The 13,660-nt window shown below is 42.8% G+C and overlaps 1 protein-coding gene across 3 annotated transcripts in view; it reads left to right on the top strand.

Annotated features, from left to right (window-relative positions):
• Positions 1-13,660, top strand: part of LOC132403740 (semaphorin-3E-like) — a 152,552-nt gene that overhangs the window by 117,073 nt on the left and 21,819 nt on the right. For all 3 annotated transcript variants that reach the window (XM_059987383.1, XM_059987384.1, XM_059987385.1), the window contains 3 exons: positions 2,541-2,655; positions 5,823-5,892; positions 13,477-13,621. In XM_059987383.1, the coding sequence (XP_059843366.1) occupies positions 2,541-2,655; positions 5,823-5,892; positions 13,477-13,621 (330 nt within the window). The remainder of the gene's footprint in view (positions 1-2,540; positions 2,656-5,822; positions 5,893-13,476; positions 13,622-13,660) is intronic.

The raw sequence follows: 13,660 nt of genomic DNA, 5'->3' as shown, positions 1-13,660 counted from the left end.
ACAAAGCCAATGCCTAATCAAATTTACCACCTCATCTTGAATGGTGAGTGATTGAACTTGTTAACCAACCTCCCATGTGGGATCTTGTCAAATGCCTTGCTGAAGTCCATGTAGACAACATCTACTGCCTTGTCTTCATTAACTTTCCTGGTAACTTCCTTGAAAACTCTGCAAGCTTGGTTAGTCTTTACCTACCACACACAAAGCCATGTTGACTATCCCTAATCAGTCCATGTCTATCCATTTACTCAAATACATGGTCCCTTAGGATACCTTCCAGTAACTTTCCCTATCATAGGTTCAATGGCATATTATCTCCTGGTTTATTCTCAGAGCCTTTCTTAAACAATGGCACAACATTAGCTACCCTCCAATCCTCCAGTACTTCACCTATCATGAAGGATGATTTAAATACCTTCAGTAGGGCTTCTGTAATTTCTGCACTTGCCTCCCACAGGGTCTCAAGACAGGAAACACCTCCTCCTCTGTAATCTGTATAGGACCCATGAAGTCAATGCTGCTTTGTCTCACTTCTATAGACTATTATATCCATCTCCTGAGTACATACAGATGTAAAAAATTCCATTTAAGATAGTCCCCATCTCTTTTAGCTCCTTGCATGGATTACCATTCTGATTTTCCAGAAGGCCAATTTTGTCCTTTGCAAATCCTTTGCTCTTAACATATCCATCGAATCCCTTAGGATTCTCCTTCACCTTGAACAACCTTATTTCTTCATTTAGCACTCATGGTTTATTTCGTATGTGCTACTCCACTGTGATACTAATATATCTGATTTTAGCTTCTCCCAATCTAATTACAGGGTGAATGTTATCACATTATGATCACTCTCTCTTAAGGGTACCTTTACCTTAAGCTCCCTAAACAAATATTGATCATTACACAACACCCAATCCAGAATTGCCTTTCCCCTAGGAAGCTCAACCACAACCTATCCTAAAAAAAAAGCATCTTGTAGGCATTCTACAAATTCCCTCTCATGGGATCCAGCACCAATCTGATTTTCCCTAACTACCTGCATTTTGCAATCCACCATGACTATCATAACATTGACATTTTACGAGCCTTTTCTAACTCCTGTTGTAATTTGCATCCCACCTACTGGCTACCGTTTGGAGATGTGAACCTATGTTACCTCCTTCTAAGGATTTGTTTTTATTTTTTATGAACAGAGCCACTCCACCCCCTCTGCCTACTTGTCTGCTCTTTTGATAAAATGTGTATCCTTGGATTTTAAGCTCCCAACTCTGATCTTCTTCCAGCCATGACCACAATGCCATACCTGCCAATTTCTGGCTGTACTACAAGAACCTTTGCCTTATTCTGTATATTGCGTGCAGTCAACTATAAAACCTTTATCACCATTTTCAATTTTTCCCCAATGTTACACTCCAACTCATGCCTCTGACTGCAATTTTGCCCTATCACCTCCCTGTCCTTCCTGACAGTTTCAGTATACACTGCATCTACTTATATACCAACCGCTCTATCCTCAGCCTTATCCCCCTGCCAAGTTATTTTAACCCCTCCTGAACAGTTCTACCAAACCTACCCAAAAAGATTTTGGACCCCCTTGGGTTTAGGTGTTGATCGTCCTTTCTGTACAGTTATACCTTCACCAGAAGAGATCCCAATGATCCAGAAGTCTGAAACCCTTCTTTCTGCACCAGTTCACACATTCATCTACAAATCATCCTATTACTACCTTTTCCATATAAGGCATTGGTTGGACTGTATTTGGAGTGTTGTGAGTAGTTTTGGGTCCGATATCTAAGAAAGGATCTGCTAGCATTAGAGAAGATCAAGAAAAGGTTTATGAGAATGGTCCTGGCACTGAAAACTTAGTGTTTGATTTTTCTGGGTTTGTACTTGCTGGACCTTAAAAGAATGAGGGGGACCTCACTGAAACCTATTGAACATTGAAAAGGCCTAGATAGAGTGGATGTGAGAGGATGTTTCCTTTAGAGAGGGAGTCTAGGACCAGAGGCACAGTCTCAGAATACAAGGAGGTCTCTTTAGAACAGAGGTGATGAGCATCTTATTGTCAGAGGGTGGTGAATCTGTGGAATTCATTGCCACAGACAACTATGGAGGCCAAGTCATTGTGTATATTTAAAGCAGAAGTTGATAGGTTCTTGATTAATTAGGGCATCAAAGGTTATGGGAAATGACAGGAGAATGGATTGAGAGGGAAAACAAATCAGCATTAATACAGTAGTGAGACTGAATGGGCCAAATGGCCTAATTCTGCTCTGATATTTGACCCTGTTTGAATAGTCAGTTCCTTCTGTAGATCAGAATCAATAACGATTGCTATGATAAGTGGTTTAGCTGAATCAAGTTGATTTTAATTCACAAAGCCCACAATCTTTGCTGAGCAACTGCAGACTTAATCAGATCACTTGTTGTTCACAATGATAATGAGCTTAAGTGGAAGGATAAAAATAAACGATGTTGATGATCTCCTGATGAATGTATTGATATGTTAATTTACTGGTGTGTTTTGTGTTACTCTTCAGAATGACATTGGAGGACAACGGGTTCTGGTCAACAAATGGAGCACATTCCTGAAGACCAGACTGATCTGCTCAGTGCTGGGACCCAATGGGATTGAGACACATTTTGATGAAATGGGTAAGTCAGTATAACTCCAATTATACCGCACTCCAGACAAACAATTCCATTAGGTTCAGGATTCAGGATTCAGGGTTGGGAGTGAAGCCTGCTATATCCAGTCCTCACCAGGCAATTCAGCTGGAAACCAGACCTGTATTCCCAATTCTGGATCGTGTACTACAGGGAGAGTTATTGGGTTTTAAGTAAGCACTCTAAACTGTTGAGGTAAAATTTTGTTAAAGGGTTCTTGACAGCCCTAATACAGTGATTGTAATAGCAGGTGTTTGGTGCTCTGTTCTGCAAGGACTAACTATTAGATCATGCAGAGTACCTTCTGCGCCATTGAACTGTTCCTGAGGAATCCTGCAGAAATTTCAAACACAGGTTAGGTTTGGACAGAGGGAAGCTCCAAGATACCCAGTGCTTCTTGCTCTAGGGTCTGTTAGAGTCAGACAGCACAGAAGCATCCACACTGAGGCTGTAAGATCATCTACACAGACTCCATTCACCCACATCAGGAGAGTACCCTCCTGCCCCTTGCAGAGATAAGGTTTTGATGGAATGACTAAATTTGATTCCAATACCTGCTCTGGCAGTGAGTTCCAGATATTAATTACTCTGATTTTAAGAAATCTTACCCCTCAGATCCCCTTTAAAACTTCAAGCTCTCAACTTCAGCATATATTCTTGTTGTTTTTATCCCCATAACACAGGACCGGGGAATATCCCAGTAGAATATCCTCCCTTTATTCCCATTCTTTTCCTCCTGCCAGTCTTCTACCAACACTAGTATTGTTCCCATAATACCATGGGCTCTTATCTTGTTAAGCAGCCTCATGTGCAGCATCTTGTCAAAGGCCTTCTGAAATTTAAAGTTAATAATATCCAATGACTCTCCTTTGTCTATCCTATCTGTTATTTCCTCAAGTAATTCCGACAGATTTATTAGGTAAGCTTTTCCCTTCAGGAAAACATGCTGACTTTGGCCTATTTTATCATGTGCCTCCAAGTACCCCGAAATCAAGTCACCCCTCAGCCACTTCCACTCGAGGAAAGCCAATCCCAGCCTGTCCAGTCTCTTCCAACCCAGGCAGCACTCAGGTGAAACTCCTCTGCACTCTCACCAGCACAACCACATCCTTCCAATTGTGTGTCAACCACAACTGCATGGAATTCTCCACGTGCAGTCTGACCAATGTTTTGTAAAGTTACACCATAATCAACCCATTCTTATATTCAATGCCTCGACGGGAATTCAGAAAGATACAGGAATGATTTAAAGTACCCTCACACTGTTATTGATTCCTTGAGCAGCAGTAAATTGCACTTAGATGCTTACACCCTCTTGCCCTTTGAGGTGGCTGGGGCAGCATTGAAGGGAGTAAAGACCATGGCCTTCCCAGCATAGGCTGGTGTACTCCATTGTTTGGAGGAGAAGCAAACAGACAGCAGCCAATATACCTTCCCATGGATGGGGAGAGGTTTAGCGTTCATGAGTGAGGAAGCGTCCTGCTTGTATTAACTGAGTTGCTGAGAGGGAGTAACACACAAAGCCTGAGTCTGGGGTAATGTCTGCATCCACTTTAATCTGTCACCACCGGAATGATCAAGAAGCAGCTCATGGTAGTAAAATGAAGTTGATGGTGGAACTTTTTATGGTCTGATCTATGTTAGGGTAATTAAACTGAAGCATTTTCCTGACAGAGACGTTCTCCTGTACATCAACGTACCACAGTGACAGGATGCCCGTCCTAACAATCTGCTCTCATAGATAGGAACTTTGCAATGATTAGCCCAAGTGCCGAACAACCCGTCTGTTCATTTCATTCTTCTCAGATTCCACAAAGCCTCTCTGAGAAGAGCTGATGGTTTCCACTGGCCACAATACTGATCACTGCTGCTGTATACCCCTCAAAGGGCAGCTAATCTCTAAATCTGCATGGCCATGTCTTCATCCAAATAGTGTTTAAGCATTTCTGTTTCCACCAGCCACTAAAGTTCTGGGGCTTCACTGCATCTGGGTGAAAATAAGTTTTCTTACCCTTCTTCTGACATTTTTCCTGTTTACTTCAGGTTTCTGTTCCCACCTGTAATGATACATTCCCCTTACTCTTTCTCTACTTAACTTCTGTTTGCTATCCCTCTAACCCAACTGACCAAGCCTTCTACCTCTTCCTCTCATCTCATCTTCTCCAGTGCTCTACAAGGAAGTCTATCCACTGCAACTTTCTTTGTTTTGCTCCCTCCCACTGTATCACATAACCTCCCTTTTGCCTCATCTTTATGTATCTTGTTGTCCAGAGGCCTCCAATGTCAGCAACAGTGTTTTCTCTCTCTGTTACCCAAAACCTTTTCAAATTCATTCTCATTATTGTCAGATTCCACCTCAGCAATAACTTCCATTCCACTTTGATAAATTACTTCTCCATCTTGTGAACCAGATTTTACTCTAGTTCAGCACTTTTTCTCTTATTTTATCTTTGACATTTTCTCTAATTACTTTTAATCCAAATGAATGATGGTCACTTACACAATGCTCTATCCACCTCTCTGCCTCATTCCCCAAAACCCAGTTAAGGATTGACTCCTCTCATTGGGCTTGCTACATCCTGGTTACAAACTGGTCTATGGCCTTTGTACCTTGCACTCGGATGGCAATGTTAGCATAATTAAACTTCCATCTCTCTGAGCAATTGCTGACAAATTCACTATCCTATCTGTGCTGGGATTATCCCACAAGAGTCGCCATGCTGCTGGCACCAACATAACATGCACACAACTTACTAACCCTAACCCGTAGGTCTTTGGAATGCGGGAGGGAACTGGAGCACCCAGAGGAAACCCATGCGGTCACAAGGAGAATGTAAAAATTCCTTGCACATAGCAACGGGAATTGAATTCTGATCTTACAGCTGGTGCTGTGAATCGCTCCACTAACTGCTCAGTACCATGACACCTGAAAACTTAAAGGATGCTTCACAGATATGCATGTTAATTATAGTTAGCTGTGTCATTAAATGTGGGGTTGTTTCTCTCAGATGCAGGGGAGATATCATATAGTCTTTGGACAAAGTGACCTGCCTGAGCAAGAACACCCCTAGAGTTTCACTTCAATGTTCTAATATTTGCACAGTGAGACACTATTTTCTGTATAATCAATAATTCCCTGTATTTCTGTGTTACAGAGGATGTGTTTCTGTTGCAGACTAGAGATCGCAGAAACCCTGATGTCTATATCTTGTTCAGAACTACCAGGTAAAGAACCACCTCAGCTTGATACCTTTGGCATTGGGATACCAGATCAGTTAATAGGTAATGGGTAACTGGGTTATTGTCACTTGTACTGAAACACAATGGAAAAAGTTTGTTTGCAACCCATCCAGACAGATTCTTTTCTACAAAAGGAAAACATTAACAGTGTAAGTGCAGTGCAGGCAGACAAATAAAAGGTCACAACGAGTTAGGTTAGGAGATCAAAAGTTCAACTTCAGTGTACTGAAGGTCTATTCAAGTAACCGATAACAATGGATAGAAGCTGTTCTTAAGCCTGGTGGCACGTTCTTAAACTTTTGTGCCTTCTGCCCAATGAAAGAGGAGAAAAGAGAATGTATAGGGTGGGTGGGGTCCTATATTACCGACTGCTTTACTGAGGCACCAGGAAGTGTATACAGAGTCCACAGGAGGGAAATTGGTTTCTGTGATGGACTGGCCTTGTCCAGAACTCTGTACAGTTTATTGCAGTTGTGCATTTCTGTGTTTTTATGCATCATTTCAGTGAAAAATACAAAGTAAAATACAATGCATTTAAGAAGGTGACAGACAATTTCTGGATAAGAGAAGCATCAGGTAATTGGAGGAGAAAATGTAGGGGAGATGACATTGAGATAGATGATCAGACAGCAAGCAATCTACCAGAAATGTCCTGAACCCCTGGTCTAATGTACAAGTGCCCTGCAATGTAGCATTCATAGTGTCAGAGTCGGCCAGTTAGAATGCACAGATACACATCCCTAACACCGACCTGTCTTCTTCATTTCCATAAGTGCTATCTGATCCATTGGGATTTTCCAGCATTCCTGTTGTGTAAGGTCTCCATCCAACATCTTCCTTTGTGCCTTTTCCTTATATCTGTCCCTCCCACCTGCTGAAAAGTCCATGCACTCTCACAGTTCTAATGAAGACCCGTTGACATGAAACGTTGATCTGATTTCCCTCTCTCAGATCTTCCTGACCTGCTGAGTGCTTATGGCAATTTCTGTTTTAGTCTGAGCCTTCACAGTACATTCAGGACCAGCCTTGTGGATGCATAATGGGGACCAGAACTGGAGCCAACCTCTGTGAGGATCTCTGTAAATGATCACTAATCCAGATCTTCCAACCCAGCCAGAGGCTATTTCACCTCCCCCTAAGCCATCCCACAGGTTACACTCTCTCAGGACTGCGCACAGCCCCAACCCAAACTCCTGATCAGGTAGAACCTTTTCCCCCACTCAACCCCCATTTTTCAACCTACCAGTCCTCTCTCCCTCCTCACACTGTCCGGCAATTCCCAATCACTCGCTATCCCTGAGGCCAGGTCTTGTAGCACTTTCCTTGGCCTGTTTCCCTTAACTCTGCCCCTCTATTCACCCCGCACAGTCTGCTAAGCCATTGTCCTTTCACATCTGCTTCTGCTCCACCTTCACGTGTTCTGGTCTGCACTTCTTCAGGTCCGCATCTGATCCCTTCCAAGTCTGCTTGGGCACCACCGTTGCATTTTCCCTGTCAGGCCTGCCAGAGCCCCACCCTCCCAAGTCTGCACCCAGTTTTCCAGATCCTCTCAGAGCCCCTGCTCTCTCTGCTGCTGCCCCTACGTGGACCTGGAGGTCACCCAACTACCTGATCTACCTACAGCTGCTTCTGTGCCACTTCTCATCTTGTTCGCCCTTTGCTCTGTACTACTGTTCATCCTACATGGTCTCCTAGCCCGACATCCTTTCAGCTCCACATCCAAGCTGTTGTCCCTCTTCCTCCGGGTGTCCCCCATATCACGTCCATTTGGTGCCATCCTGATTTTGACCATTCAGGTCTGCATCTGCCCTGCCAACTACTTTTTGGGTCTGCACTGAGTGACCTTCACTGTTCTCAATGAGCTAACCTCCAAACACAGTGGCCCTCCCCCCAATCCCTCCCACTGTAATCCTCCCCTCTTCCCTCTGTAACACTCTCCCCTCCCACTGTAACACTTCACCCCTCTGTAACACTCTCCCCTCCCACTGTAACCCTTTCCTCTCCCCGTAATTCTCTTCCACGGTAACCCTCTCTTCTCCCCACATCTCCTCTGTAATCTGTGTGACCATGAAATCTCCTCAGTACAATGTTGATTCTGCTCAGAGAATGAGCCTACTCATTCTCACTTGTGTTACTGATGGGATCTCATGCTGTTCTGTACAGGTTAAAGACTCGTTCTTTTTCTGTCTAATTAACAGATATAAAAATCTTTGCAAATATTGTACTCAACAGTAGATTGCCAAACAAAAATAAGGGCCTTTGCTGAATCTTTCTTCTGTTAATTAACCTATGCCATGTTGTATATTAACAGAGCAACACACACAAAATGCTGGAGGAACTGAGCAAGTCAGGCAGCATCTATGGAGGGAAGTAACCAGTTGATGTTTCAGACAAAGACCCACCCCAGATCCCCCTGTTCTACCACTCACCATGTAAACTCTATCTTGCTTTGTCCTTCCAAAGTGCAACATCTTGCACTTGTCTGCATTAAATACCATCTGCCATTTTTTCTGCCTGTTTTCCAGCTGGTCCAGATCCCTGTGCAAGCTTTGATAGTCTTCCTCACCATCCACTACACCCCCATTTGCAAATTTTCCACCCATGTGATGATTCATCACCACCTTCGACTTGGCCAACAACAGTGGCAAACTTAAATATGGTGGTGGGACTCTGCTTAGCATTCACTGTCATAAGTATAAAGTGAGTAGAGCAAGGGACTAAGCAAAAGTGCTTTGTGGTGCACTTGTGCTGAGGGAGGTTATGGAGGAGATGTTGCCAAACAATTCAATCCTTCATATCCTCCATTGATTCATGTTTAGTCCTGAATTGCCACATTGCCTGCAAACTGGCTTTCTGGAGATTGTATCTAGATCTTTTGTATTTAAGTTGGTATCTGGACCTTAATGTCATTGATCTTGCCTGCAGCAGATTGGGGATCTCACAGTTCATCCAGGGTTTCTGGTTTGGACTGAATGATTTTGTGGGGACACACTTGTCCACAACTGCTTTTATAATGTCCATAAAAGCCATGGTGTATTTGTTCAAGTCCACAATTGAGTTTGTTGGATCTGATTGTTTAATTTTAATTGTTGTTTTCTTTGTTGTTTTACTATCAAGTATCTGCTTGTGTTTTAAGTAGCCTTTATATACATAACAGTTTAATATTCCTCAAGTCGCTATACAAAGTATAATTCTGGAAGCTTCTTAGCGACTTTGCTCTGAATAAGTATTTTCTCATTGGCTGATTTTATGAAAGTATTAAGTATTTTCAAGTTGGATTATTCTTATCTATGGAATTTTTCTTTTCTCTGTGGTATAAAAATAGCAGCATTGTGCTAGGCACTATCTTTCTTTCTTTATCATCCTTTCTCTAAGTAGTAGGCTTCTGTCCTAGTTTGTTTTAACTTCTCTTTGTTCTATCAACTCTTAATAAAATGATTATGAAGTAACAAGTTTTATGCCTCAGATTAAAACACCAGATCCTGACAAGTCCTTGAACACAGCGCAGCCTACTGACTCAAAGCAAACCCATAGCCACTTCTGCGCCGTTGTTGTCCTTATCTCTGGACCCTTGTACTGTAGCCTCTGCCTGTTTGCAGGTAGGAGGAGGGCCACTAAGTGATTGGATTTCCTGAAATGCAGTCCAGGCATGGAACAGCAGACATTCCTAATTGCAGTAACACTGCTTTGGTGTGTTACGGTCCCAGGTGTTGCAGGCGATATGTTGATGATAATTAGACTGAGTTTTCTTGAAGCAAACCTGATTGAAGTTCCTGTCACTGATTTGAAAGGTGTGAGGGTAGGCTGTTTCTTGCATGCTAATTGTGGCATTCAATACATCAAATGGTTGTTTAACATCTGCCTTTGACTGTATGTAAACTGTGGTCAGGATCACAGAGGAGAACTCTCTTGTTCAGTAGAATAGTCACCACTTAACCATCAGATGTTCCAGGTCAGGGGAACAAGAGTACAACAAGAACGCTGTGTCCAAGCACCACAAAGATTTTATCATGAAACACAGACCTCCTCTTTTTGCATTCTCTGAATCAGCACGATGTTCCATCCCGGTGTATCGAAAACCCCTTGGATCTTACCAATGTAACCAGAGTGAGCCATGTCTCTTTGAAACACAGAATATAGCAATCTCTCATTTCCCTCAAACACAGCAATCTTGTCCTTAGGTCCTCAGTGACTGTGCATTTGCCAACAAGAAACTGGGTAGAGTAAGTTTCATGCCCCTTGTCTAATCTGGCTTGGAGTTCTCCCCTCCTCCCTCTCTACCACAGCAATGTACCTTCATCCGCTTAATAGTGCTGTACCTACCGTACATACTTGACAGTTAAGTCCACTGAGACCTTCAACAGATCATGAAATTGCCAGTCATTAAAATGGTTCAAAATTACATTGCTTAAAGGGAAATTACAGGCTGAGATTATAGTGAGAGTAATTCTGAAGTAGCGTATTTAGATTCAGATAGAATGCACCCTCAGTTTCTGAAGGAAGTAGCTGGAGAGATTGCGGAAGTGTTAACAATGATCTTTCAAGAATTGATAGATTCTGGCATTGTACCGGATGACTGAAAATTGCAAATGTTACTCCTCTATTTGAGAAGGGTGAGAGGCAACAGAAAGGGAACTATAGAGCTGTTAGTCTGACAGCAGTGGTTGGGAAGTTGTTGGAATCGATTGTTAGGGATGAGCTTATGGAGCACCTGGAGGCACATGACAAGATAGGCCAAAGCCAGCATGGTTTCCTGAAACCATGAATAACCTAGTGCAATTTTTTTGAGGGAACTACAAGCAGGGTAGACAAAAGAAATGCAGTAGATGTAGTGTACTTGGATTTTCAGCAGGCCTTTGACAAGGTGCTGCACATGAGGCTGCTTAGCAAGATAAGAGCACATGGAATAACAGGAGAGTTACTAACATGGGTGGAGCATTGGCTGATCCACAGAAAACAGGGATAGGGAATAAAGGGATCCTATTCTAGCTGGCTGATGGTTACCACTGGAGTTCCACAGGGGTCAATGTTGGGACCACTGCTTTTTACGATGTATGTCAATGATTTAGACTATGGGATTAATGGATTTGTGGCTAAATTTGCCAATAATACAAAGATAGGTGGAGCAGCAGATAGTGTTGAGGAAACAGAGCCAGCGGAGAGACTTAGATAGTTTAGGGGAATGGGCAAAGAAGTGGCAAATGAAATACAATGTTGGAAAGAGTATGGTCATGCACTTTGGTGGAAGAAATAAATGGACAGACTATTATTTAGATGGGAAGAGAATTCAAAATGCAGGGATGCAAATAGACTTGGGAGTCCTTATGCATGATACCCTAAAGGTTAACCTCCAGGTTGAGTCCATTGTGAAGAAGGTGAATTCAATATTAGCATTCATTTCTAGCAGTATAGAATCTAAGAGCGAAGATGTAATGTTGAGGTTCTATAAAGCACTCTTGAGACCACACTTGGACTATTGTGTGCAGTTTTGGACTCCTTATTTTAGAAAGGATATACTGACATTGGAGAACGGTTCAGAGAAGATCCATGAGAATGATTTCAGGAATGAAAGGGTTACCGTATGAGGAATGTCTGGCAGCTCTTGGGCTGTATTCCCTGGAGTTCAGGAGAATGGTGGGGATCTCATAGAAACATTCCGAATGTTAAAAAGCCTGAACAGATTAGATATGGTAAAGTTATTTTGGATGGTAGGGGAGTCCAAGAATGAAGGGCATGGCTTCAGGACTGAAGGACATCCATTTAGAACAGAGATGCAGAGAAATTACTTCAGTCAGAGGGTGGTAAATCTGTGGAATTTGTTGCCATGAGTGGCTGTGGAGGCCAAGTCATTGTGTGCACTTAAGGCAGAGATCGATAGGTTCTTTATTAGGCAGGGCATCAGTGTGCATGGGGAGAAGGCAGAGGAGTGGGGATAACTGGAAGAATTGGATCAGCCTATGGCTGAATGGCAGAGCAGACTCGATGGGCCGAATGGCCTACTTCTGCTCCTGTATCTTTTGGTCTTAAGTTTTGTAAGCAGCCCATAACACTATGCCATGATTCACCAGCACCATCTTAGGAAAGAATTTGAGAAGCAGCAGTGAGAGGTGTGAATGATCAACACATAGCGCGGAGCCTGAGAAGCTAAAAATGGAGTGGTGTTCCTACAAAAAGCTAGGTGGGAGGCTGTGGGAAGCAAGGTGGCTGCAGCAATCAGCTGGCCTAGAATGGAGATCAGTCACTAACCCAGCCTCTGAAATGGCATCCAATGTGCAAAAGAAGGCAAACTGCAAAATAAAACAAATAATACTGAGAAGATGAGCTGTAGAGTCTCCTCTTTCTCCACTTGTGGAGACACAGGAGAGTCAGACGCCAGAATCTGGTGGAGAAACTCAGTATGTCGAGCAGCACATGTGGGAGGAAAGGAACTGGTTGAAACCCTGTGGGATGGGAGTTGACAGTGGATAGGATGAAACTTTGGGTGGTGCAGAAGTTCCTTAATTCCACTCTTGCTTCTGAGACCAACCACAAACAGACCCTGTACATTACGAAGCAAATATGTATTCAAGAGTCAAATTAAATTTCAGGCAGAACAGATAGAGTGATGCTGTACATCTACTTCTTTAGGAGTCTGTGAAGATTCAACATGACATCTAAAACTTTAACAAACTTCTATAGATGTGTGCTGGAGAATATAGCGACAGGCTGCATCACAGCCTGGCATGGGAACACCGATGCCACAAAAAAGTAGTGGATACTGCCCAGTCCATCACAGGTAAAGCCCTCCCCACCACTGAGCACATCTACATTGTCACAGGAAAGTTGAATCCATTATCAGGGACCCCACCACTCAGGACATGCTCTCTTCTCGCTGCTGCCATCAAGAAGAAGGTACAGGAGCCTCAGGACTAACACTACCAGTTATTACAGTTATTACCAGGTACAGTTATTACACCTCAATCATCAGGCTCCTGAATCGAAGGAATAACTGCATTCAACTTCACTTGTCCCATTTCCTGAACTCTTCCCACAACCTATAGACTCACTTTCAAGGACTCTTCATCTCAAGTTCTCAATATTTATTGCTTATTTATTTATTGGTATTATTTCTTTTCTTTCTTTTTGTATTTGCACAGTGGCTCTCTGCCTTGTTGGTACAGTCTTCATTGATGCTATTATTTTTATTGGATTTGAGTATGCCCACAAGTAAATGAATCTCAGGGTTGTATATGGTGACATATATGTATTTTGATAATAATTTACCTTGAACATTTGAATTTTGAATGGCCTCCAATTGTTGGAGTATGTTTATAAATTGCCTTTCCTAGCCCATTGAGCACTGAAATGGCTGTAATGGGCTTTCAGAGGTCCTGTGTTTAGTAGCAGCGCAATCACTCGAGTCAAGTGTGGTGTTTTCCTAAAGGGTTGTCTATCAGTGGGTCTTCAGGTGGCTTTAGAGGTCGACCTGGGATCCATATACCTGTGCTTTACAATTTCAAGACTTTGAGTGTAAGTGGCAACAGAATGATGAATTGTAAATTTCATTCTCCATTGGTCAATCTGTTACAGCAATGTATTCCAGGGTTACGCAGTTTGTGTGTACCGCATGTCTGCGATCCGTGAAGCATTTAATGGACCCTATGCACACAAAGCAGAGCCGGAGTATCACTGGCGACCTTATGAGGGCAAGGTGCCTTACCCAAGGCCAGGCAGTGTAAGTCCATTCAAAACACATTTAATTGCTTGAAATAAT

Source organism: Hypanus sabinus, chromosome 13 (genome assembly GCF_030144855.1).
Source record: "Hypanus sabinus isolate sHypSab1 chromosome 13, sHypSab1.hap1, whole genome shotgun sequence".
Classification (NCBI taxonomy): Eukaryota; Metazoa; Chordata; class Chondrichthyes; order Myliobatiformes; family Dasyatidae; genus Hypanus; species Hypanus sabinus.
The sequence above is the reverse complement of the archived record's forward strand: the minus strand, read 5'-3'. Positions and strand labels throughout refer to the sequence as shown.